Source organism: Pteropus vampyrus, unplaced genomic scaffold (genome assembly GCF_000151845.1).
Source record: "Pteropus vampyrus isolate Shadow unplaced genomic scaffold, Pvam_2.0 Scaffold349, whole genome shotgun sequence".
NCBI lineage: Eukaryota > Metazoa > Chordata > Mammalia > Chiroptera > Pteropodidae > Pteropus > Pteropus vampyrus.
Window position 1 is genome coordinate 1,638,604 of NW_011889130.1, and position 26,232 is coordinate 1,664,835.

General features: G+C 49.2%; 1 protein-coding gene across 8 annotated transcripts in view; it reads right to left on the reverse strand.

The window, feature by feature from the left end:
• Nucleotides 1–232: 232 nt before the first annotated feature.
• Nucleotides 233–26,232, reverse strand: part of FGD3 (FYVE, RhoGEF and PH domain containing 3) — a 38,464-nt gene continuing 12,464 nt past the window's right edge. For 5 of the 8 annotated variants that reach the window (XM_023522587.1, XM_023522585.1, XM_023522583.1 and 2 more), the window contains 14 exons: nt 23,033–23,122; nt 22,216–22,352; nt 20,415–20,571; nt 17,122–17,260; nt 16,348–16,406; nt 13,148–13,294; nt 12,934–13,026; nt 11,470–11,549; nt 10,340–10,370; nt 9,274–9,381; nt 7,746–7,808; nt 3,536–3,658; nt 3,119–3,259; nt 233–1,182 (listed from right to left, as the gene is read on the reverse strand). In XM_023522587.1, coding sequence (XP_023378355.1) covers nt 940–1,182; nt 3,119–3,259; nt 3,536–3,658; nt 7,746–7,808; nt 9,274–9,381; nt 10,340–10,370; nt 11,470–11,549; nt 12,934–13,026; nt 13,148–13,294; nt 16,348–16,406; nt 17,122–17,260; nt 20,415–20,571; nt 22,216–22,352; nt 23,033–23,122 — 1,611 coding nt within the window. In that variant the 3' untranslated portion in view covers nt 233–939. Of the gene's footprint in view, nt 1,183–1,415; nt 1,583–3,118; nt 3,260–3,535; nt 3,659–7,745; nt 7,809–7,930; nt 7,934–9,273; nt 9,387–10,339; nt 10,371–11,469; nt 11,550–12,933; nt 13,027–13,147; nt 13,295–16,347; nt 16,407–17,121; nt 17,261–20,414; nt 20,572–22,215; nt 22,353–23,032; nt 23,123–26,232 lie in introns of all 8 variants that reach the window. The other 3 variants (XM_023522590.1, XM_023522588.1, XM_023522589.1) reach the window with 3 other exon arrangements.

Genomic DNA, 26,232 nt, shown 5'->3' on the forward strand with positions numbered 1-26,232 from the left:
GCCCTGTCTATCTCACTAGCATGACCGACCAGAGATGCAGAGCAGTTCTCCAGGTGTCGCATCTGGTCTGAGGCCCAGCCATCAGATGCCCTTTCATCCTGGGACCTTCACAGGTGCTTGGACTTAACACTCCACAGGCCAGAGTCACTGTGCCCATCTGTCACCCTCATCCCCGACTCAACTACCAGTCGACCCACCTATGGGAGCCCCACCACAAGACTGTGCCCACCTGTTGGCTACCAATGTTTATTTACACAGAGAGGCATTGCCGGCCACCCAGCAGAGGAGACAGGCACAACTCTCAGGCCCTCATGTGACCCTGGTGTGGGCCTCCCATGGAGTTTCTCAGTGAGGTTATTCAGGAATCTCAAGTCCCACTTGGTTGGTCCAGGCTCACCACTCACCCTCTCCTGTGAGTAGCTTTGCACAGTATGGTGGGCTGCAAGGCAACATGGGGGTAGTGGGGTGTCTGGCAGCCAGGAGTTGGCAGAGGTGGAGGTGGAGTTGGGTGGCTGGTCGTGGCTCAGCTCATGCAGTGTAGACAGTGTAGACAAAAGGACAGTGGCTGGAGGGATGGCAAGACTTCAGACGTCCATGGGGTGTCCCTAAGCACCATCCACGAAACTCCTTCTGCTTTCCAGAGCCCCCACACAGCCACACAGACAGGGTTTACTTGGCAGTTGCCCTGTATCCCATGCCAAGCCACACTGCTGAGCCTGAGCGCAGAGGCCTCAGATGTGTTAGGTGACCCTGGACAGGTGGCCACCCCTTTCTGCGCCCCAGTTTCTTCATCTCTGAAGCAGAGGGACCCTCCAGGGCCAAGTGTCCTGAGGGATGATGGCCCCTCAGTAGTCAGGGCACTCTTCACATTTACATGTGGCCTCCATGGCCACTTCCCAGGTGAGAGCACAGGCCCTGCCGTGGCGGCCAAGATTTAGCTCACGGGGCTGCTGGAGCCTGGGACTTTGGGGTTCCTGGGCTGGCCTGGGTCAGGTCCCTGCAGGCAGCCATGTTCAGGACCTCCAGCCACTGCTGCTGCAGCTCAGCCGATGGGGCACTCGGGTACAAGGACTGCTGGGCCTGCTGCAGCTGCCACACGTGCCCAGCGTCCAGCCTCTCTGCCAGGTCTGGCACACTCACTGTGCAGCCGGAAAGGGGGATGGTGCTTGGCAGCCTGCTATCCTGAAGCAAAGGAGAAAAGAGTCAGCACTCCACCCTTTGGAGTCCTGGCATCACTAAATACCATTGCCTGCATGTGGGCAACAGAGGAATGATTCTGGGTGGCTGGCAAACTGAAGCCCCAGGGTAATGTGAGCCACCTGCAAGGGATTGGTCCTGGGTGGCTAGGCCCAGGCTCTCTGGGCATGTGGGCCTGAGGCTGTGGCCTGCAGGAACAGGCAGACCCCCAGCATGACCCGGTGGACAGGGGACGTATCTGGTTGCTTGCCTGCCGGTGCAGCACCAGTTCCAGGTTGTCTGATGTGGGGATGGTGGCCCACACCTCACTCCAGTTTGAGCCACTGTCTGATACCCACAGAGGGCCACAGAGCAGGTTGGGCAGGGGGTCCACAGAGGCTGGCTTCTGGGGACACAGTAGTTGGGTCAGGTGTAATCTCCTTGCAGATGTCACTCTCATGGGGTGGGCCGGGACCACCTCCAGGGGATGAAAGGGGAGGGGGAGACAAACTGGTCAAGGGCCGGGGCCAGCTGACCTCTCCCCAGTGTCACTGCCACTTGGATTGGGCTGGATCCCCTAGGGAATGAGGCCACCAGTGGGGTCAGGACAGATATAAAACAGAAAAAATAGAACAACAGGAGCCAGAGTACGGCTTACTGGGGAAGGGCTGTGATTCAGTTGTTCACGCACACTCAATATACCACACACACACACACATACACACACACACACATGCACACACACACCATGCATGACACACATACCCCACACATCCTTGCCTCTCTCTGATGTGTTTAGAGCAATCAGGATGGACACGATCCCTGAGCCATTTGGAAGCACCTCAGACATACCTGGCAGAGCTGGTCCCTGCTCAGACCTGGGTCTTCCAGACACTCAGTATTGAAAGTGCAGGGCCGTGACAGGGGCTTCTCTGTTGAAATGGTTCTATACTCGGTTCTAACATACTTATGAATTTGACCTTTAAAATAGACACTGAGGCAATGCTCGGGCCACCACCCTGCAACATTTGGGGAGGGAAGCTGACATTATAAGCAGCTTTCTAAGAGACCCCTGGGTGTGTCTGGCTTTAGAATCATAGGCTGTGTTATGTGGAGAGAATGGAAAAATGCACTTTTTTGGAAAGCTACATTTTCTCTTTTCTAACTTTCTTGTCACCCCATAAAATAGGAACTGTGCCCTTGAAGGATGCCAGGAAAGCAGTGGCCATCCTCAGGAGGCAAGGAGGTGAAGAAGAAGGGGGCTGCTCCCCATATTCCCCACCCCTGACAACTCCTGTGAGGCACGGGCAACATCTCCCCTCCAGATCTCCAATCAGAGTGACCATGAGTGAAGTTGATACTTGTTCCCATCTGCTATGGGCTGAATCATGTGTCCCCAAATCCATGCGTTGCAGCCCTAACCCCATATGACTGTGTTTGGAAATAGGACCTCTAAGGAGGTAATTAAGTCAAAATGAGGTCACTAGGTGGACCTTAATCCAGTATGACTCATGTCCTTATTAAATCAGGACACACACATGCACAGAGGGATGACCATGAGTGGACACAGGGAGAAGACGACCATCTGCAAGCCAGGGAGAAGGTCTCAGGAGAAATCAACACTGCCCACACCTTGATCTTGGACTCCAGGACTGTGAGATAATAAATTTCTGCCTGTAGTATTTGTCACAGCCTGAGCTGACTGTCCGATTCCTGGGTGCAAATGGCTCCCAAGCTCTCAGTTGTGACCAGACCCTAAGAAGCCCAACACACACACAGCCGATATTAGGCATTCCATTGGCCTGATTGACTCCATGGGGTCCACAGGCCGCTGTGGAGCTGATCAGTCCTGATTTCAGGGAAGCCGACAACTTTAGGAGCACTGTCTGAAGAGGGTGCCCGGGTGGAGAGCTCGTGTCTAGGAGGCTCAGAGGATACCCACCTCTATGCTCTGCTTGGGCTCCGAGGGGGCCTCAGGGCTGGAGCTTACAGGGACCGCCAGCTGAGTCGGGAAACAATCACGGCAGACTCGGCTCTGCCTGCCATTCTCAGCCTTGAACTCGGAGCATTTCCCACAGATGACCTGCCAGACAGAGGGGACCTGTGACTCTACCTCCCAGGGACAGAAGACTGTATTGGAAGAGGCTGGAAAGGCCACAGGGCCCGGAGAGACAGAACACTGCAGGTGAAGGCAAAGGGTTTCTCTGCAGGCCATGGAGGCTGGAAACCTTGCTGGAGAGCAGAGACCCCGAGACTGGAGGGCCCAAGCTCTGGGGGTGTGCATGTACAGAAAGAAAACTGGGAGGAGGTACCAAGAACATGGATTGCTCAGGGCCAGCCTCCTCCTGCCCGGACTCACCGCCCCACACAGCTTGCAGTGGTGCTTCCTCTTGGTGATGGAGTTGAAGGTCTCACCGCAGCTCCTGCAACCCTGTTTTTCCTTGTCACGCTTCGTCTTAGAGGACCCTCTCCTGGGCTCAAGCTACAGGAGGCAAATGGCGACAGGCATGTGTGGAGGGGTGGCTGTGTAATACACAGGCAATGCACACGTAGGACTAAAACGCTGGACGTGGTCAAGGAAATGAAGCAGGATCCCTGTTGGCCACAGACTGCCCAGCCCTCTTTCTCAGATGCCATCCTGCTGTCACATGGAAGGAGATTCTAAGTGGATCCAGAACTCCATGTCTGTGATGATTGGCCCTGTGCTGAGGCCAGTGACTTAACCTAGTGCATCTGAGAAGATAGCAGCCAGAGTCCATGTTGTGGGAGACAGCGGCTGATCGGCACTGAGGCCTAAAATCAGGGACTGGAGTGTCTGCATCGAGCACCTGGCTGCGAGGCCCTCACTCTCACGCTCTGTTCATTGGGTCCTGGAGCTTGGCATTTGCTCCACACCAGACACTCAGGGGCATGCACTCAGTTCACCCTCATGTCTGTGAGAGCATGCTTCTGGGACTGAAGAGTGGACTTCCAACTGAGAGAATAAATATCTATGGTCTAAGTCCCCTTGTCTGTGGTATTTTGTTACAGCAGCCCAAGCTGACTAATACCAACATCTTGGCACAAATTCCAGTCTATACTTCCCAGTTGTGTGGTTTCCACTAACTGTCTGCCCCACCTCTGCTGGTGGGCCCCACCACTGTGAGGCCTGCACCAGCCTGGCATGAGAAGCCCAGAGGCTTGTTCCTCTGTGGGTGATGGGGATGATTGCTTTGCCCAAGGCCCCAGCTTCTTCTTTGTCTCATGACCCCCTTCCCCGTGGACATTGGAGGTAAGACAGCCCTGGGGCCCCTCTCAGTTTATTCCATGGAGCTCAGGACTGTAGGGCCCTGCCAGGGGGAAAATAGGTGTCACAGAGAGGGTCACAGAGAGGGGAGGGGAGGGGCGGATGGCCCAGGGAGGGGAGGTTGAGGAGAGACAGTCCATCCAGGGGATCTGCCATGGCTAGGCAGCCCCCACCCTCCACCACAGGGTACCCTTGCTGTTCCTGTTATCCAGGTGAAGACTCTGAGGACGCAGGAGGTGGGAGTGGTCAACAATAGGGTGGCTAGACCAGCTGTCTTGCCTGTGAACCCAGATATGCACCTTGGCCTAAGGGCAGAACCGAAGCTCTCAGGCCCCCGTTGGCAGTGTTGCACAGCTCCTGAGAACACAGGGAGGCTGTAGAGGCCAAAAAGGTGTCCCTGAGATATGGGGGACAGGGCTAACCCACATGGGATGGTGGAGCCAGGGTGTGTGTCCAAGAGTGCGGCCTCTGACAGCCAGTGGGGAACCCATCCCGGCCAGAGGGATAGAGGGCAGTTCCCAAAGCAGAGCAGCTTGGAGGTGGAGTTTGGCAGAACATCCCACCCGGTTTCCTTTGCCGGACAAGTCTTCCCATGGAAAATGGCAGTAGCTGAGCTAAGCCACGTGCTCAGACTGGAATCCTGACCCGATGCCAGCTTCCTTGGTGCTGAGCACCATGGCCACTGTTGCAGACCCTTGAGGCAATCCCTGAAGGCAGTTCCTGACACCAAGGTCCAGTGGGATTGGCAGATGGCAGATGACAAGGTGGCTAAGGGGCAGGGAGCCCACGTGTCTAAGGCACAGGTTTTCCTGGTTAACCACTGTTTCTTTTTGGATGAGGATATCTGACAGGACAACCAAAGGGAGACCCTCAGTTTTCCCGTTTGGATGTCAAGACACAGAAAGGCCTGGGCCACATCTTCCCAGGGAGGTGCAGCTCTGGCTTCCATGGTCACGGCCTAGTGAGTCCTCTTAAAGCATCCTGAAAAATGCCAGGGCAGACCTGGAAGGAAGTCACTGCTGGGCCCAGGGGCTGTTTCACTTAGTAATTTCTCTTCAGCAAATTTGGTTACATAGCAGGGAAATAGGAGGAATGTTCAGTAAGAATTGGGTACAGCCAGCACTGAAGATAGAGTCACACAGTTATCCTCGGATTCTACGGGTGTGTTCTCAGGCCCAGCTCTCTGCCTCTGCAGGCAATTCTGTAAAGGAGCTCCAGTGGATGGGTGTGGGTGGAGGGCAGCACCAGCTTTGTGCACACCCAGGTTGTATAGGGTGTTGGAGTGGGAGTTTGCTCAGAACCAAGGAGGGGTCTCCTTGTCGCCATGGTGGGTCTGAGCCCAGAGAGGAAGGGTGGTTGCAATCTGATATTTCTGTGCTTCTGTTAAGAGTGATGCGGCTAGCAGAATGGGAAGTCTATGGATTGTGCAAGCCCGCCTTGCAGAACTTCCTGGGTGTCGCTTAGCTTCTTTTAGGAGAGAGGGGCTTACAGGAACTGTGCATCTGAGGACACCAGGTAATCAGACCAGCACCCCACAGATTTGCTTTTCCTCTTCAAATATGCTAAGAAAAATCTTACATCTGGCATATTGTAGCATAGATCACTCTTTTTGGTGTCAGAATTAAAACCCACTTTTGGGTGTCTTTCATGAATGTCCACTAGCACGACTAAGTCTTGCCGTGCAAGGCCAGAACTGGACATACACTGAGTTGCCCCAGGTCCACCAAAATCTCTGCTCACAGGAGACACCAATGAGAAAACCCAGCCAGGCCACATGTGCCAGGGCCTGGTCAGCGCATCTGTTGCTGTTTATTCGTCGTGGGGCCCAGCCTGACTTTGGGTGAGTAAAGGGACAGGGACAAGAAGACCTGAAACTTGAGTTGTGATCCCAAGCATCCAGCAAGTCAGGGATGCCACAAAGCCTTTGGAAGGCTAAGCCCCAGTTCAGGAGAAGGTGGGGCGGCCTGTGTGTCCACTTGGACAAACATGGCCATCGCTGCCCAGCAGGTCTGCTGACTACAGCCTGGCCCAGGCAGACACCTAACCTCTCATCCATCAGAGGGGCACTGGTGTGACCAGCAGGTGTCTAAATGTCTTCTCTCTCATGTCCCTGCCTAGGGGAAGGTGCAGTTGAGGTAGAAGATTTGTGGAGGCCCTCACTCCACAGGTCAAAACATTTAAAATGTGGCCTTCAGGTCCCTTCCAGCTAGAATGTGCTCTGAGGGGGTCCCCACCCACTCTACCAGCCCCACCTCCTGCTCCTCTCTCCCTGCCTTAGCGTCAGGTCCTCCCCAGCTTAGCCTTTCTGACATTGCAGCCCTCAGGTTCCACTTCCTTGCATCCAGGACTCAGGCCCATCTATAGCCACCTATGGACTTGACCCAGGGAGAGTGCACCTGACAGACAAAGAATGGGGTCACTTGGCCCTCAATGTCCCCCCAGGGCCTGTCCTAGGCCGAGGGCTGTATGGTGGAGGACCCTGCATGAAATCCAGCCTGGCTCCCTAGCCAAGCTGTCTGGGATAGGAGGCAGCACTCCATGCAGGGGATTGTCAAAAATGTTTTCAGAGATGCCTGTGCTGGCAAGAGACAGAGGAGTATATTGGTGAGTACCTCATGCCCATGCAAATGAACTATGGAGGCCTCATCTGTCATTTGTTCAGGGCAGTTACATGCCTGACACTTGAGTGTACAAGCTGCTTTTCATGATGTTTCTAGCTATTCCAAAAAGGAGCCCAGCAGCACCTTCCCCACCTACACGGCCCCAGGCTGAGAAGAGAGCAGGCTCAGGGTAGGGGTTTGGGGTACAACCACTCTCCTGGACTCACCCACCCATGCCAGCAGTGAGACTCCTCCTTCCATTCTCCTGGGCCCAATGAACTGGTCAGATGCTGCCTCCAAGAAGCCTTCCCTAATATCATCCCTGCAGGCTCTTCTGGCAGCACCCCTGCCCACCTACCTGAACTCCTAGTTGACAGGGTTGACCTCCCTGGATGACTGAGCCTCCTAAGGCTGGACCACACCTTAATTCACATTCTATCCAGCACATTTCACATGAAGTGAAGAGCTCAGGTCTCCAGAAAAACTCAGCTGTGACCTCCACCCACCTGAGGTTATGGACATTTGTGTCCCAGTGGGCTCTTCCCAACCTTCTACTAACAGGCCTTAAGGTCATCATTGTGGGGACCTGGGTCACACACGTCACCCTTATCTGACCTTACCTTCCAGACCACCTTAGTCTGACCCAACCTTCTACCTCCCACCCCTGCATAGTGGTCACTCACCCCTGAAGTACCCCCTCCACCATCGGCTGCCACTGCAGGCTCCTCAGAGCTGGCACTCACCATCTGAAAGGGACAGAGATAGCTGGCATGAGTGGAGATCTCATGGCCACATGCTAAAGTCCAGTGCAATACTGGTAACACCCCGGCCCTCTGTCTGACCACAGAGTGGAGAAAGACTATCACACCATCTGCAGTGAGGCATCCCTGGTTCTAGTTCCTTCCTCAGATGTCCTTGTGGAAAGCTCTGTGCCTGCCCTCTACAAGCAGGCTTCAGTGTGCTGTACCGACTTTAATGGCACACTAATTGGGTGTTTTGTTTCCAGGTCACCTCCGTTCAAGGCAGGGGACAGTACTTTCCCTACCCAGGAACAATGTACTTTTATTCCAAAATAGTCCAGAAAGGAAAAAAAAAATCAAGTAAATTTGATGCAAATAGTAAGTGAACAATGAGGTGGCCTGTGCGTCAAAGACCCAGTTAGGCTACAGGGAAGGCCAGCCAGGTTTGGGATCTGGGACTTGGGTTGCTGGGCCAGGCCAGGATGGGCATCCTGCAGCTTCAGGGACACCCCTGATGGGAAGCATGAAGAGAAAGAGCCTCACTCTGGCGCCTAGACAAGGGAAGTAGCCGAGGCCTCGAAAGGCTCCAGTGGGAAGGCTGCTGCCCTGACTCCTCCACTGCACCAGACCCCAGGTGTCTCCATATGGGGAAAAGCAAGCTGCCCCGCTGGTGAGATCACAGTGCCAAGCTTCACATGAAATGACGCCATGTCTCATGTGGCAGCTTCACCCAGGCCTATCCTTCCTTCCCATCTGCCTGTGTGCTGAGCACCCAGCCTCGAATCACAGTGGTCCCTATGCAGGCACTCAGTAGAGAGTGGGCAGTGAGTGTGCATCACCTGCCCATAAGCCCCCTGGTCCTGAGCATAAGGAGAGCTTGGAATGCAGGGGGCAACTTTTCTCCCAGACACCAGCCCTTGTGCAACAGGCCTGGGCTGCCTGCAATGGACACCTACTCCCTGCAGCCACAGCCCCTCCAGGTGAGCAGGCAGGAGATCCCTCTGTGGGTCTCAGGCCTGGATGGTCCCAGGTCTGGCTGTGATCCAGGCCCGCAGCTAGGAATAGGACCCTGGATTTAGAATGTGACATTATTGTAGTAGGGTGCCTGTGCCTAAAATATGTAAACATAACTCAGCTTATTGTATCACACATGTGTGGCTGAATGCCACTATTGTATTCTGCTATGTATGGAGCCATGTGGATCCCTGGAGAGCAGAAGGGGATCACAACAAGGGGAGCAGAAGAAGTGCATGCAAAACCACGTTCCCCTCAATAGAACTGCGCTTCCCAGTAGAACTGCATTTCAAGCAACAGAAGTGCAATCAGCGCAATAAAGTTGGTGTCTGCTGTTTCATTCCAATGTCTGCCTCTTGTGCATTCCTCCAACTGGGTGTCTCACTATCGAACCTTCTCTTCTCAATCAGCTTGGCACTGACACCCTCCCACAAACTCCAGGGGCTCTGGTGCTCACAGGGGGATCTGGAGTGAGGGAAGGGTCCTCATCCTGGCCCAAGGAGCTGCTGAAGGCCTTGAAGGTCTGGCTGTTCTGTTTGTGCTTCTCGATGGTGGCCTCAATGACCTGAAACCAGAACACAGAAAACAAGGGCCCTCAGCACACACGTGTAGGAGGGAGAGCATGGTGCCTCTGTCCCTGACGACGGAGTCCTGTAGTCACCATGTTTTCCCCTGACCAATGACCTCAAGTGTTATTAAAAGCCCTACTCTGAGATGAGGAAATGAGGCTCGGGAACATGACAAACTACCAACCAAGTTCCCACACCTCAGCTCAGGGGTCCCAGTACCACACTGCAAGGAGTCAGGTTCCCTCTCCAGGCCAAGGATGGACACTTTCTGAGAACATTTGATGTGGATTCGAGGCTGTGTTTCCAGTTACTGCATGAGCATTTCCATTTCATTTCTGTTTAAATTTCCTTTTTCCCTTTTTACCCAGATATCTGTTCTATAAATTTTGGAAGCCACAGTTCCTAACAGTGTTTGGCCTGGCTGTGGCCATGTTGGGCTTTGCTGTAGCTCTCTTGACCTTCGCCCTCATAGGCTTGTCTGTCTCCTGCATCCCCACCATGGCCGGTCCTGAGCTGAATTTGCTCTGGTTGCCCCAGGATGCTGCCTGCCTCCCCACCCAGCCAGTCCCTAGAAGCACAGACTCTATACTGAATCACACTGCTTTTCTTGTTTGACTTGTTGCTCTCGCCTCTTGTAGAGAGAGGGCAACGTGAGTTCCCTTTAGATCCACCAGACAGCGGAAATCCACCCCCTGGGGTAAGAACATCTCCCTGCCTGCCACCTCCAGGAACTTTGTTTGTTTATTTACTGTGGAGCCAAACAAACAAATGAATTGAAAGGCTTATGGTGTCTGAAGGTGCTTATAAATGCAGTCATTACATTATTTCAAGGCAGACAGACAGGTAGGCAATGCCTGAGAGTTATTGAGCTAGCCAATCCCTTGCTTCAACAGGAATGGCCATATTGCTCAAGAATATGGTCATTTGGTTACTTTAAAACTTTAGGAGCTTTACCTGAATCCACTCTTTCTTCTCCTCTTCTGTCCTATGAAAAACAGAAATAGTATTTTATTAATTCAGTCTTTGATACTGATTCCTCTTAGCCCTGCAGCACTTGCCTGAGCTGCTCACTGCCTCCAAGTGCAGCTCAAAGCTTGGAAGATTGGCCTCGAGGGCTCCAGAACACTGTGCCCAGGTGGGGTCAGGTGTGTCCAGGTGTGATCAGGTGTGGCCAGTAGTGTCTGGTGTACCCAGGTGAAGTCAAATGTTGCCATGTTGGCTCAGGCATAGCCAGATGAGGTCAGGTGTGGCCAGATGGAGTTAAGTGTGGTCACACAGGGTCAGGTGGGGTCAGGTATGACCAGATGTGGCCAGGTATGGCTAGGTGTGAGCAGGTGTCATATGCAGAGCCAGGCCAATCTCAACCGCTCTGCAAAGATATCTGCGGCAGATGTAAATCAATGCCTCCTGGGACCACAATGCATCATTACAAAGGGCATTAGTGGAAGTGAGAGGAGTAATCTCCCACACACTGCCACCAGTCAGAGCACAAGCCTGGCATCACCTTATAGGTTAGTGCGACAATAGCTACCAAATTTTAAAGCAGATGTGCTACTCTATGGCTAGCAATTCTACTTCAGGAATCCATCTGACAGATATAATGACACATATGTGCAAAACCTGGCGTGAGGACGCTGCTTGCAGCACCCTTTGCAACAGCAAGATGCTGGAGGAGCCTAGGTGCCTGTCAGTGAGAACTGGTCAACGATCATAAGGGAGAATTACAGTGCTTTAGGAAATGGTGCTCAGATATAAGATAATTTCTGATAAATTAAGTGAAAAAAGCAAAATGCAGAACAAGCTATACACGCTATACAAGCCATCTTGAGCACAGAAATTCTGGAAGGGTGTTTAAAAGATGGTTAAGACTGTCCACTAGGGCAAGGAATAGGTGGGCAGAGGTTTAATTTTCATTGACTTCCCCTTAGTACTGTTACATTTTCAGTGACAAATAAGTGAATACAATGAATAAATAAAAACACATCTCTAGGTTACCCAGTTTGGAAAAAGAAGCCACCTGCTAAAATTTCATGTCAAAGGCACTCAATTCACACAGCAGCAGACACTGAGGCAGCTGAGCCTACCGGGTTTGCAGCTCCAGGGACCTTTTCCTTCCCGTTATGATGAATGTGTGGGCTGCATGTGGCTTGACAATATCCTGTACCTAAAGGCAAATGAGCAAGAACAAAACAAAACAAAACAGCCGTTCGCTTAGCAGGGCCCAAACTTCAGCATCATACTCTCAGACATGGAGGTCTTTTCTAGGAAAGGGGCATAGGAGACCCAGCGAGACTGCAGGGAGGGTGCCCGGCTCAAGGTCACAGTTGAAGGATGGCTTCTGCATGAGCAGGTCTGTGTGGGAGGGGGGACTGTTCTGCCAAATCCATCTAGGACCTCTCATCTGCCAAATCTGCCTGCCCCCTGGGATTCTTGGCAGGTTGGCTGCCAGCCCCTGGACAACCTGAGCATTTCCCTACCAAGGCATCCACAGGCATGATGTCTGACAGAAGGATAGGAATCTTCAAAGAGCCAGTCCAATCTCAAGCACTCTGCACCTATGGGCAGATGTCTCAGATCTGCAGGTGTCTATTATGGGCAGCTGTCTCTCATCTCTCCAACGCCCCAGCCCTTGACTGGATATGGCCCTCAGGCCAGCCTCTGTCAGAATCAGGACCTGCAAGTTAAAGAGATAGGGCCCTGGCCTGCCCAGAATCTCTAGTGGGGCCGCAGAGCAAGAGTTTCCCAAACACACCAAGGCTAAGAACCTCTACTTTAACACATCCAGTTAATTACACAGAATGATTTTATTTTTACAGATAAACACTAAAAAAAAAAAAAAAAAAAGGTTTCTCTCATCAATTGTTACTTTTAATGGTATTTCTTAAATTTAGATTCAGTGGATTTTAAGATAAGAAGGAATTTTTTTGGTATCACTAAGGCAAATCTTCACTTTTTAGAACTGATTAAATACTTTGATTTAGCCAGTATTTTTGGAGTGCCCGTTAATTCAGAGACTTCCCCCACAGGAGAGGGGAATGATTCCAGCTTCTGCAGCCCCCATGCCAGGAGACATTGATAGGCTCAGGGGACTGGGACAGCAAGGACAACGGGTCATCTGGATCTTGGGCACGGGCACCTATGTTCGGGCTCCAAGGTGGTGTGGGAGAGGAGAGAGTGTAGACAGAGATTAAGCATTCACCCCGAGCTTTGCCTTCAGGTCTAAATGAGGTCCTAAGCACTGATCTCACAGGGGATGGGTCAGCCCAGGTCCTGGTGTCATTTTTCATCCTGCGACTACAGGGTTGACAGTGCCCCGGCAGAGGGGCCAAGTAGAGGGACAGGGGATCCGGTCCACATGGCCCAGGATACCAGGCCAAGGCACTCTCAAAGACAGTTTGGCCATGCCTGGGTCATTGACAGAACAGAGGCTCAGAGAAGCAGGCCAGTGGCCAGGTGCACAACAGTGAGTGCTTCAGGGGCTATAGCCTGTGTCCCCATCACTCTATACCCTCCCAGTGGATTGGAGAGAAAGGGAGATGCTCACCCACCTGGAGGTCTGAAATGTCCATCTTCTCCCGGACACTAAACTTCTGGCCCATGAGACGCAGTTTGGGCACACAGTAAAGGATCATGCTGTTGAACTGTAATAGAGACAGCCAGAGTGAGGGGCAGGGAGGCTGACTCTTGGCAGGTGACTCTTGGCAGGGGTGGAGCTGGGTAGGCCTGAGTGTAGCCTGGTTGGGGGTTGGGAGGTGGGCTCACCAGGATAAGGTGGCGGTCCTGGGCCGTGCCATTCTTGGCCGACAGCTTCTGGATGTGACCCTCTTTGATCAGCTCATTGGCGGGGTTGACAATGTCCTCCTCCCCACCCAGTCGCTCGTATACCTCCAAGAGCTTGTGCATTTTCTCCTGCAAGAGACACAGGGCTCAGGCAGCTGCATGTCCACAAGGCCCAGAGGTCTACAGGGCTCCTGGGGACTCACGGGTGAGCAGATCCCCGCCATGCGAGTGTGGTCCAGAACCAAGATGGGGCAACAAGCCTGCTCATAAAGGGTAGGAGGGAAAACACAAGGGTGACACTCAAGTTGGGCACTGAGGGATGACTGGAAGTTAACCATGAAGAAACAATAAATAACAACAGCTAACAGTAACACTATGTGCCAGGCAGTGTTTCACACACAATGTAGGTATTAAACTCATTTAATTCTAGCACTGACCTTTTCAGATGGGTGCCATTATTATCCCCAATTTATAGACAAGGATACAGAGGCACAGAGAAGTCAAGTGAGTTGCTGGAGGTATTTTAGCTAGAGAACTGGGTCTGGCTCTCTCAGCCTCTGCACTGCACGCTAGCTTCTTCTCTGGGGTTTTTATGGGAGCCTTCAGGTAGACATGTTGGGCAGCTGCAGGTTTTACTCCAGATGGTGCCCCCCTCCTCTAGTTGCTTTGCCCAGGTTCCTACTCTACCAGGCCCAACATGAGACCGGATTTATGCCAATCTGCAGTTTAGCTCTCTCTGGCCTCACAACTGGTTGGGCGGTCACATGGCCAACCAGTGCTCCTGGGGTATGATGGGAAAGAGTCAGCAAAGGTGGCCCCAGCTCTGAGCCAAGAGACCATGGGCTCTGACCTGTCACTGCCACTAGAGGGGGCCTGAGCCAGAAGCAAAGGAGTGAATGAAGCAGAGGCTGAGCTGAGCCTGCAGGAACCCCAACCCAGAGACATGAAGCATTGACCTGCCATGCCATAGCAGCCATTGCCCTTGGACCTGACCAATCTCAGCCTGCACACTCCAGAAGCAGGCTGGTTTGGCCAGCCCTTGTGCTTCTTGTAGAAAAACAGGTGGGAGACATGGGTGTGGGGGCGGGAAGAAGAAATGGCATGGAGAACAAGGAGGACCAGGAGGGCTGAAGGGCCTTGCCTGTTCTGGGGGTCTTGATGAGCACCTGGTGTGTACTATGAGGCTGAGGTGTACCTGGTGTGTATCAGGGATCTGGGCATGCACCTGATTTGGATTGGGGGGCTGAGTGTTCACCTCATGTGTACTGGGGGCTGGGCATGCACATGGTGTGTACTTGAGGGAGTACACTTGGTGCATACTGGAAGACTGGGTGTACATCTGGTCTATATTTTGGGGGTCGAGCGTGCACATGGTGTGTCGGGAGGCTGAGTGTGTACCTGGTGTGTAGGAGAGCTTTTTTATACGTGAGAGGCAGTTACAGGCCAGGAGAGTTCTGAACAGAGTGACAAAATAGGCTCTTAGGTGGAGAAGGGTGGATCAGAGGCCAGGGAAACTGGTGGCTTAGGGAGGCTTATAGAGGCTGAGGTTGAGGGTGAGTGGAGATAGATTGTTGCATGAAGAAGTTCCAGTGAGCACACACTGATAATTTCCTAGGGCCACCCCCGAGTTCTCCCTGGGCCCTCACACCTGTCACACTCTGTGGGTAGAGGCCTCGCTGGATTTGGGAGAGAACTGCCACGTGGTGGGCACGCTATAGATGAGACAGGACTTCACCCAAATGGGAGGTCCTAGGCCTTGCCCATGCTCCTCAGATGTATGCCTATGGGGGCTCCTTCAAATGTCCACAGAATTTATGACCATGGAATTCTGCAAAGCAGCTTTCCCTCCTTCATTAGATTTAGTCTTAGGAAGGTAAAAAGGGAGGGGGAATTAGATTAAAAAGACCTAGAGTAAAATGTGACCTGTTTAGGGTTGTCATGGTGCCCTACAGTGAACCTGAGCTCAGGCCAATCTGATCTGGCAACCTCAGACCCAGATCTGGTGACAGGCAGGTAATGAGGACGCTGGATATGGACCATATGCAGCAAGAGCTATCCCAAAACAAGCTGCCCACCTCACGTTTCTCACGTTTGAGAGATGTGGGATTAAAACAAATATTTCACTTTCTTTTTCCTCTCAAAAAACAACAGTGCCTGTGTCAAGGTAAATAGATATCAGGATTGGGAGACACCAGAGCTGAGTGGGGACTGTGGTGACCTAGAGGGTGGGGCAATGTGCAGACTGAAGAGGGGGCAGGGCCACCTAGATCACAAGGCATCAGCGTGGGCTCATGGAGGCCTCCTTGATCTGCAGATCCCATTACATATAGGTGTTAGATCAACAAGGAAACATGTCACCTCCACCTTTGGGCTATATCTGGAGGTGGGGCCTTTGGAGGTGATTAAGTTTAGATGAGATCATGATCATGAGGGCAGAGTCCCCATGATAGGATTAGAGTCTGGGATTAGAGACCCCAGAGAGCTTTGTTTCTCTTTCTGCCATAAGGATACAGTGAGAGGCAGCTGCCTGCAAGCCAGGGCCAGATCTGCTGGCACCTTGATCTGGGACTGCTGGCTTCCAGAACTGTGAGAATACATGAGTGTTGTTTAAGCTGCCCCATCTGTGGTATTCTATTATAGCCATCTGAGTTAACTGAGACAGAGCTCGAATGAATGAATAAATGAATGAATGAAAAAAATGATGAGAACACTGAGAGCCAATATTGTTCCGGGTCCTGTTCTGAGCATTTTATGTAGAGTGATTTCATCCCCACAACAGCCCAATGAAGCATGTTTTACACATGGAGAAATTCAGGCACAGAGTGCTAAATAACTTACAATTACTGAGCTAGTATGGGCAGGCCTGTCTAGTGCTCAGTGGAGATCCTGTCTGCACTGGAGAAGAGGTGGGTGCACATCGATGGAGTCCACTTAGGGACAAGTGTGTGGGGGGACATGGGGGGACGCACGTGCATGCCAAATGGAGCTCATCTGGGAATAGGTGGGTGTGCGTGCATGTCAAATGAGCCCACCTGGGAAAAGTATGTGTGAGTGCATGCCAATGGAGCCCACTTGGGTACAAGTGGGTGCATGTGCACACCAATGGTGCCTGGTCCGCCCCACATTCTCCCTGCACAACATGGTAGGTCCCTCAGACATCCTCCAGGAGCCCCTCAACTCACCATTTTCCGAATGGCAGCATTGGAGTGGTTGGCAGCTGTAGAAATGAGCTCCAAGGATCCTGCAGGAGGAAGATTTAGAGACAGGCTGGGGAGTACCTTGTGGCTCCACACACGTCCTGGTCCTGCAAGGCTAACAAGTTCTGCCCTGCTCTGCTGTTTGCCATAGGCATCTGGGGCTGCTCCAGAGACCTAGGTGCTTGGGGTTGGGGCATGCAACCCTATAGACACACATCATTTGCCGAGGCCTGGGGACCAGCATCCTGATCCATGCATAGATCCCTGCCCTGTGCTACATGCTGGCCAATGACCTTATGCCAGAGGACCCCAGAGACCCAACAAAGCCCTTCCTGGGGCCTAAGCATTCCCAGCACTTAGTAGCCCCCTCCCCAGAACCAATGTCTGCCCCTCACACTGCAGTGAAAGTAGGGGCATCTTCTTCTGCCTCAAAGACTCTTGGTCACTTCCTGAAGACACGTTTAGGGGTCACGTGGACATCTCTCCTTCTCTTTTTTGTCTGTCTTTCTCTCTCTCTCCTGTCTCTGTCTCTCCCTGTCTCTCTGTCTCTATCTCTGTCCATCTCTGTCTCTGTCTGTCTGTATCTCTGTGTCTTTCTGTCTCTGCCTATCTTTCTGTCATTCTGTTCTTCTGTATCTCTCCATCTCAGTCTCTATCCCTGTCTCTGTCCTTCAGTCTCTCTCTACTGACATGAATTTTCAGCAGGTGCCCCACTCCCACTTCCCAGGAGTCCATTGGCCTGATGGTGGCCCAGCTCACTTTCTGCATCCTTCCGATCCGGGGCATTCAATGGGAGCTGCTTCAAATAGTCCTTGAGCAGCAGCTCGTAGCGGGGGACTCTCTGTACAGGCTCCAGCATGTGGTGCTGCAGCGTCAGATTCCCACACACCTCCTGCTTCTGTGAGGAAGAAAGATAGCATGGGGCACCCATGGACAAATGTGTGGACCCCGGAGCCCACCCTTACCTCCAGCCACCACAGCCCTCAAGAGGCTGCTCGGAGCACCTGCATCTGTTGACTGCAGACTATGTATTACAGCAGAGGAAACTGAGGCATGGGGAGGCTTAACAATGGAGCAAGAACCTAGACCCCAGGTGGGCCTGCTGTAGAACCAATGCTGGCTCTTTACACATGTCTTTGTGGAAGAAAATAAATGCTTGGACAAAGACCATCTCCTTCCCTTATGAGTGACTTCCCCACTTACATTCACCCAGTGACCTGAACTGAGCCTCTTCCCCACAATGAGAAGTCAGGAGCTCCCCAACCCTCCCTAGGGAGTTCTAGGGGATCATGCCTAGACACCACCCTAAGTGCCATCTATTCCTCTCCTATAAACATAAGAGCAAGTGTTGGGGGTGCGGGGTGGGGGACTAAGGCCCTCCCAGCACAGACTGCCCAGCACCCACCCTCTTTCTAAAACATAACCTTCTCTCCAGCTCCTCAGCACCTCGTCCAGACACTTTCAGGCATCTGTACTCTAGACCACATACTGAACACCATCACCCACCACCTCTGTGCTCACCCACTGGTGCCCCTGCCCGTGCCATCCTCTCCTCCTCTTCTGATGGATTTCCGGGCACCCGTGTCTTGGTTGATAGGCCTGCCTGCCTCTTACAGAATCCGCCTACCCCTATATCTGACTGGGGAGTTGCTGCAATCATCCAGATTGTCACATAGGCAACCTGCCTCCCCCACCCACCAGCCACCCTTGCCCAGCTCAGGGTCAAGAACAAAACAGCTTCTAGCCAAAATGAGCTCAGAAAGCCTTGGACACAAAAGGGCTGGAAGAGTACCGGTCTGCAGCCGCCATAAAAACAGTTGTTTCAAGTGAAAGGTATCAAAGGAGGTTGAAGAACAGGACATTTACACCATCTCGAAGCATCTCCCTACAAGAAACTTATTAATAGGGGAAAAAATGACTTCACCATGGAGAGATTTGGCAGATATTCTCTGAATCAAATGAGCTTCCGCTAGAAGTGAGACAATCAGAAATTGTGTACCACCTGCAGGACAGGGGAGGACAAGACCTCACTCCTGTGATATTTCTGCAAAGACGTACAACTTGAATTGAGTCATGGAGAAACTGGACAAACCCAAAAAGAGAGACAGGGGCCTCCTCAGAAGTAATAAGGGCACGGAAGACAAAGACAGAAGGAGACGAACATAACAATGAATGCAATGTGTGCTCCTGGGTTGGTTTGTGGACCAGAAAAAAAAAAAAAGCATTGGGATGACTGGTGATATTTGAATAAGGGCTGGGGATTAGATAGTACTATTACGCCAATGTAAAACTTCCTGATTTTCATCTCTGCGCAGTGGTTATGCAGGAGAATATCCCCAGTTTACATTCAGTGACACAGGGCTATGATATCTGCTACTTAATCTCAAAAGATTCAAAAATAATAATTGTGTGTGTTTGGAGAGAGTGATAAACAAGAAAAAATGTTAACAGTGCCTTATTTTTGCAACTCTCCTGTAAATGTTGAAATTATTTCAAAACAAAAGTTCCAAAAATTTAGAAAAGAAAAACAACAAATATAGGCATCTGGGCTGGGAAGAATAGTGGTGCCATGGGGAGTTTGGGTCTGTGAGGTGCTGGATGGGCCCATGATCCCTTCTGACAATTAAGGGCAGCAGCCAACCTGACAGTGACCTCTAACAAAACCATGCAGGGCACACGCCTCCTGGAAAAGGAGATTGTTCTGTGACCCCTGTTCTAGGAAATGGGGCTTAGTTCTCCATCTGCAGGAGTGCAGAACCATAGCACCCACACCAGCCTAAATTTCTACATTCGGGATGCCCTGCTCAAGCCGACCCCAATCAGCTCTGTCAATGGGTGACCAGACACTGAAGACTTGAGCGGCATGGCCTCCCAGTGTCTGGTCACTTGGAACTGTGGGTCAACCACAGGTACAGCTCGAAGAGGCTGAAGGAAACTGTTCCATGGGGAGAGGCGGGAGTGCTCAGATATAAGTGAGGGGTAAGAGTTCAGGGGGTGTGGGCAGAAGGGAGAAGGAGAGACCCAGTGTCAGAGTTGTCCTCTCTGGAGAGGGACAGGGATGCTGAGGGACACAGGGGGATCTAGGACTCCACAGTAGGAAATTACAGCTGACCTGATGGCAGTGGATCTAGGAAAACGCAGAAAGTTATTGAGAGGCCACCTCTAATCCAAGCCTAGTTTCCAAATACTTGGCACAGAGGGCCTCAGTGCCAATTAACCCTCCGGAGTACACTGAGGAGTGTGTGTGCATGCATGTACGTGTGCACGTGTGTGTAGTTTATGCATGTTTGTATGTATTTGTGTGTGTGTATACACCAGTGATGTTACGACAAGTGGCTATTCACAAAATTAAAACTATATTCCTACCTCATACCACAATCCATCTGGAAACTTTTAAAAAATGAAGCCATACATTAGAAGAAAATGTAATTTATGAAACCTCAAAAGGCGAGAAATACATTTATAAGTATTACTTCAAAGATTTTTTAAAGCATTACTTAATTAAAAATTGGTGAATGTGGCTAATTGAAAGCCAAAAATTTTGTATAGAAAACAACATCATAAATAAAGTTAAAAAATCAATGGGAAAAAAAATAATTTGTAACACATATGACAGATAATAGCTATTGTAACACATATGACAGATAATAGCTAATGTTCTTAACATATAAAAACCTTGTGAATCAATAAGAAAAAGGACAATGTGGCAGAAAACAACAGCAACAAGATGTGAACAGGCTGCAAAAAAAAGAAAAGATCAATGTAACATTTTCTTAAATGCCTGTACTAGCCATTGAGGGATGCTGTAGAGGAAGAATGGCATTTGGATTCAGATTTTATTAAATAATAGTTTGTGACAACACAGATCGTACAACCTCTTTTAGCCACTATTTCCCCACTGGTGAAATGAGAATGATAATTTATCTCCGGGAGTTATTTTAAGGGTCAAAGCATCAATAGAGCATCTAGACACATCTCACAATAGTACTGATTTTTTCCATGTGAAAACACAAACCCGGTACTGTGCCTCTGAGGCTGGGGCAGGGCCCTACCTGGATGCCATGGACGATATCTCTGAATAGCAATGAGCGCTGGGTCCAGGCACTCACTAGCTCCATGGCCCGATCAAAGTTCTTTACATACTCTCCGTACATCTTGAGGAATGGAGCCAGCTTCTGCAGGATGTCCCCGAGCCGGGGGTTTATGTCCCTTTGTGGGGGAATGAGATCATAAGAGAAACAACTCAGGTGAGGAGCCAGGGTGGGACAGGGACTGCACCAGGGGCTACAGGGCGAAGACCTGACTCCCATTTCTGTGTGATGGTAAGCAAGTCAGTCACCCTTAGTTTCCTTCCCTATGTCACACTGTGTAGAAAATAGTGTATTACTGGGAAGCAAATGAGAGGATCATGTAAAGCACTTCACCAGTGCCGGCACAGAACCATTGCTTAGAACCAGGAGTGTTAGTCATGGAGCCACTCTAATGATGGGCCACAGCTATCAAAGAGTAGCAAAGAAACTCCATTTTACTGTTTTCAAAGATTAAGAACAATGAGACGATCTAAGGCTGGCACCATTGTGGGAAAGCAACACTGCATACTACTGATAATGGTTTGGACAGGGATTTGGAAACGAGTTTCAAGAAGCATAAAAATATATTAATAGTCTTTGACCTTAGAACTGTAGGAGAGATTTATCCTACATAAATCACTGAAAAGAAGGAAAAAAAGCACATGCATAAAGCCATCTGCTACAACCTTACTAGAAATGTGTACTCAGGGACTTAAAGGCCCACCATCTGCAAAGGCAGGCAGGCAAGCTGCTGGACTCCTGCACCATTATTATACCAGGAGCCACACAGGCATCAATGCACTAACGGCATCTCCAGGGCCTGGAAGAGAAAACCCATTTCTAGCTGGTGTGGACTATGTTAATCAGAAAGCCGGTTCAGCCGTGAGCTTTAACCCAATGGCCTTAGGGACACAGTATAACTGACTCCACAGGTGGAGCCTGTCTCTCTAAAGATTTACAGATTGACTCAGTGCCTGGCTGAGTCTTGCAGATGAAGGGACATACCCCAATCCAGCCCCAGCCTCCACACTGTCCTTGGCCTGGCTGCAAGTTGGAGGACGCTCCTGATGCTGCAGGAGAATGCCATGCTGACTCAAGCCAGAATAGCAAAGAGGAGAGATAGTGAGACTACAAAATAAAGTTGCAGTAGACTCCAGAATGGGACAAGAAGCATGTAAGGTGGAGAACGGCCAAGAGGGGACCACACCTGTGATGTTTAATTATCATGACCTGCAGCTGAGCTGTCCCCCTGCTAAAAATGAACAGAAGTGGCATAGAGACAGAAGGACAGACTCCTGGGGACAGTGGGAGGATCCAAGGTGCACTGTGAAGGAGGCAAATTTAATTTAAAATTTTAAAGCAAAGGTGAAATAAACGCTAAGAGGGAAAATGAACCAACTAGCAATGTTTGCTGGCTGTTTGGTGCCTGCAGATGTCTAACCTCATTCAAATCCCACAAAGCCCAGGGCAGGTATTAAAGTCCCTTTGATTTACAGATGAAGAAGCTAAGGCAGGGAGACACTAAGTAGTAGTGGGGTCAGTGGGGTAGGGTTGGCCCAGGACCTTGCATAGAAGACACCCAGGGCACCATGAGATAGGTCCCCCAAGTACCTGCCAAATTTTAAGGCACACAAACTCCAGATTTAGAGGTCACTTGGCAAAGAGAATTTGAAAAAACCACCATGACAGAATCACTAGGACCCTTAACCGTCAATGGTGTTGGTGTTAAATTCCCTGGGAAATGCCAATCTTCCATTTTGGGGGTGCCATGAGCCACACTCACCACTCCTCTGTGATCCGCATTTGCAGCTCAGGAAGGAGAAACTGCCCGTGGAAGCGGTAGATGGAGGAGATGTTAGAGAAGATACCTGTGGTGACTTCCAGAGGGATCCCTGCTTCTATCAGCCGGGTGCAGAAAACCTGGGCACACAATGGTCACTGAGTATGGGTCACCACGGATGGGATTGTGCTTCTGCTGAGGATGTGGGTACTCAGGAGAGGCTGTGAACACTTCCTCTTTCCTTAATAAACCTTCCACTTCATTAAAGTGGGCCAAACAACCTTAAGGTCTTAAAGCAAACTTACTTATGGCTAAAGATTGGGAGTGAGGCAAGGACGGTTCCCTCCAGACAGGGACAGGCCATCTTTCCTCCATCTACCTCTCATGGGAAACAGAATGTCCTAATTTCCTTTCTCTGCTTTGTGAGCTACAAACAGAAGCAATACGTGTCAACACCCCAAGTTCCCTTTGGAGTTTTACTTCCTGTTCTCATAAACCCCATTGTGCCATATAGATAAAGAGGGTGCCACCCACAGCCCCAAATGTTTATGCAGAAAGATGTCCAGAGGCCATTTACATAACATGACTGCCAGGAAGAAAGGCCCCCAAGGGGAGTGGACAAGGCCTTTTCCCCAGAGCCACAAACTCTGAAAGCAAAAAGTACAAATTTCTAGAGGATACTAAATTCGTCTGAATTTTATTATAGTGATTCATTTTCAACTGTAATGTCTAGCAAATGCTAAGATAGGGAATTTGCCTGTGAAACTTCCCATTGAAATTCTGGAAATGAAAAAAGGCATGCCCCAGCCATGAGGGCTACCTGGTCTAGTAGGTGCAGCCGCCTCACATAGGTTTCCTCGGTGTGCAGGAGCTCCTGGGCAATGTGGAGCAGCTTCTGGGGCTCAGAGCACTGGGGAGAGAAGAGCCACTACTCACCTGGGGAAGATGAGCCTTGAACAGGCAGGTCTGACAAGGGCTATATGCTGTACATCTGATGACTAGGGGTGGGAGGGGCCAGACAAAGTTGTTGAGATTGGAATGTGAGGCTCAGTTCTCACAGATGGAATTTCCAGGTAGTTTTCTGAGGAAGGCACGGACAGCAGTTCCTGCCAATCTCCCAAAAGATTCTGCAGCCCAGAGACAACTCTATCTTCCTGGGTCTTTGATGACAGTGCAGCTGTTGCAGACACATCAAATATATTATGGAGTAATGCCAGCGAGATGGCAGACTAGACAGCTACAGGTCCTTCTTCCCCAAAGAGACACAGAGTTAACAACAATATATGCACCAGAATACCTCTGTGATAACTCTAGAGACCAAATAAGAAACTACAGCCTCCAAATCATTGTAAAACCAAGAAGAGATTCCCACAAATGGGGTAGAAAAACTGGCAGCATTTGACATGCCCTTTCATGTCCCTCTCCATGCAGCACAGTGTGGCACAAGAGGAAGGAAACCCCCTATACAGGGGCTCCTCCCTCAGGATGGAAAGAAAATAGCGAGTTGTGTATGCAATGTTTTGACTTGTCTGGGGGCTGCCTGAGGGAGTAGTTTCTGTCTTGTATGACTTGGAATGCTGACAGGACCAGCGCCAGAGTTTGAAAGCCACTGAAAACAGAGGCAAGTAGCACAATCGAGCTGATTTTCTACTGGCAGGTGCCAGGGGAGTGAGAAATCAGAAAAGGTTTAAGAGGTCCTAGGATCTCCAGCCAGGCCAATTGGTGGTCTTTGCCTTTACAAAGCTAGGATGCAAAGACTGAAGAGGTATTGTTTTCCAAATGCCAAATTCCAGCAAAAAATTTACAAAGAAACAGGAAAACATGGCCCAATCAAAGAAACAAAATAAAACTTCAGAAACCAACCCTGAATCAGGAAAATGATTCACGAACAACATGAGAATATCAATGAAGAGATAGAAACTATAAAAAAGACCGAAATAAAAGTTATAAAGCTGAAAAATACAATAAATGAACTAAAACAACTCATTAGAGGGGTTAAACACCAGATTTGATCAGGCGGAAGAAAGAGTCAGCAAACCTGAAGATAAGTCATTTGAAATCATCAAGTCAGAGAAGCAAAAAGACAAAAGAATAAATGAAAGCAAAGAGAGAATCTAAGGGACTTGTGGGACACTAACAAATAGACCAATATATGCATTATGGGAGTTCTAGCAGGAGAAGACAGTGAAAGGTGCAGAGAGCTTATTTGAGGAAATAATGGCTGAAAACTTCCAAATCTGAGTAAACAAATGAACATACAAATTCGAGAAGCTAAAGGAACTCCAACTAAGCTAATTTAAAAGAAACACACTGAACTACATTGTAATAATAAAAAAAGAGTGGGATAATATATTTATTATGCTAAAAAAAAATCTGTCAACCAAAATATTGTGTCCAAGAAAGCTGTCCTAAAATGAAGAAATTGAGACTTTCGCAAATAAACTAAAGATGAAGAATTCATTACCACTAGACCTGCTCTTCAAGAAATGTTAGAGGAAGTTCTTCAAGTTGTGAACATGGTAGACAGCAACATAAGCTGTATGAAAAATAAGATTCCCTGGTTAAGGTAAATGCATAGACAAATATAGTAAGTGTATTGTTGTAATTTTGATAAATAGAATTTAAATGATATAAACATTTAAAAACTAAATATTTATTAATGGGCATGCAATATATAAATATGTATTTGTGACATCAATAACACAGTGAGAAGGAGGGGGAGCTATAGAGGAGTAGAGTTTTTATTTGTAATTGAGATTAATTTGTTATCAGTTCAAAATAAAATGATATATATTTAAGATATTTTATGTAATTGCAATAGTAATGACAAAGAAAATATCTATAGAATATACACAAAAAGAAATAAGAAGGAAATCAAAGCAAATCAAATTTCAGTGAAAAAAAAAGGAAGGCAGTAAGAGAGGGACAAAAAAGCTACAATATATACAGAAATCAACAAAATGGCAATAGTAAAGTCCTTTGCTTACAGTAATTACTTTAAATGTAAATGGATTAAACTTTCCAACCAAAAGACATGAATTGGCTGAATGGATTAAAAAATAGTATCCAACTATATGTTATCTACAAGAAATGCATGTTAGATTGAAGGATACACATAGGCTAAAAGTGAAAGGACGGAAAAAGATATTTCATGCAAATGGTTACAAAAGAGAACACACAAATGGACTTTAAATAAAAAACTGTTACAAGATACAAAGAAGAACATTATATGATGATAAAAAGACCAATTTGCCAAGAAGATATAACAAGTATAAATATTTATGCACCAAACCTCAGAGCTTCTAGATATATGAAGCAAACTTTGACAGAATTAAAGGGAGAAATAGAAAATAACAAAATAATAGTGAGAGACTTAAATACTCCACTTTCTAGAAAGAACATGCAGATAGAATATCAGTAAGAAAACAGCAGACTTGAACAACACTGAAACCAAAGGGACCTAATATATACAGAACACAGCAGAATATACATTATTCTCAAGTGTATGTGAGACATTTTCTAGAACAGACCACGTTAGGCCACAAAACAAGTGTTAACAAATTCAAGAAGACTGAAGTTATAAAGCATCTTTGCTAACCGCAATAGAATAAAACTAGAAATCAACAGCATAAGGAAAAATGGAAAATCCATGGATATGTGGTAATTAGACAACATACTCTTAAACATGAGTCAAAGAAGTCACAAAGGAAATTAGAAAATACCTTGAGAAAAATGAAAATGAAAACACAATATGCCATATTTACGGAATGCAGCAAAAGCAATGCTGAAGACTGTTTATAGCTGCCTGTGTAGACAGGCCTAGAGTTTGCACTTGCTCTCAGGATCTGGGAGACTGAGGCAGCCAGCTTCCCTGGAACACACCTTGAGAGTCACAGGTGGTGGTGTGTATAGTATACACATCATTTATTATTTTTTTATTTTATGATGTTTTGACAAATTGAGGCCTTGCTTACCCCGAAGGGACTATCCTTTCCAGGGACAGCTGATTCCTAGAGATAT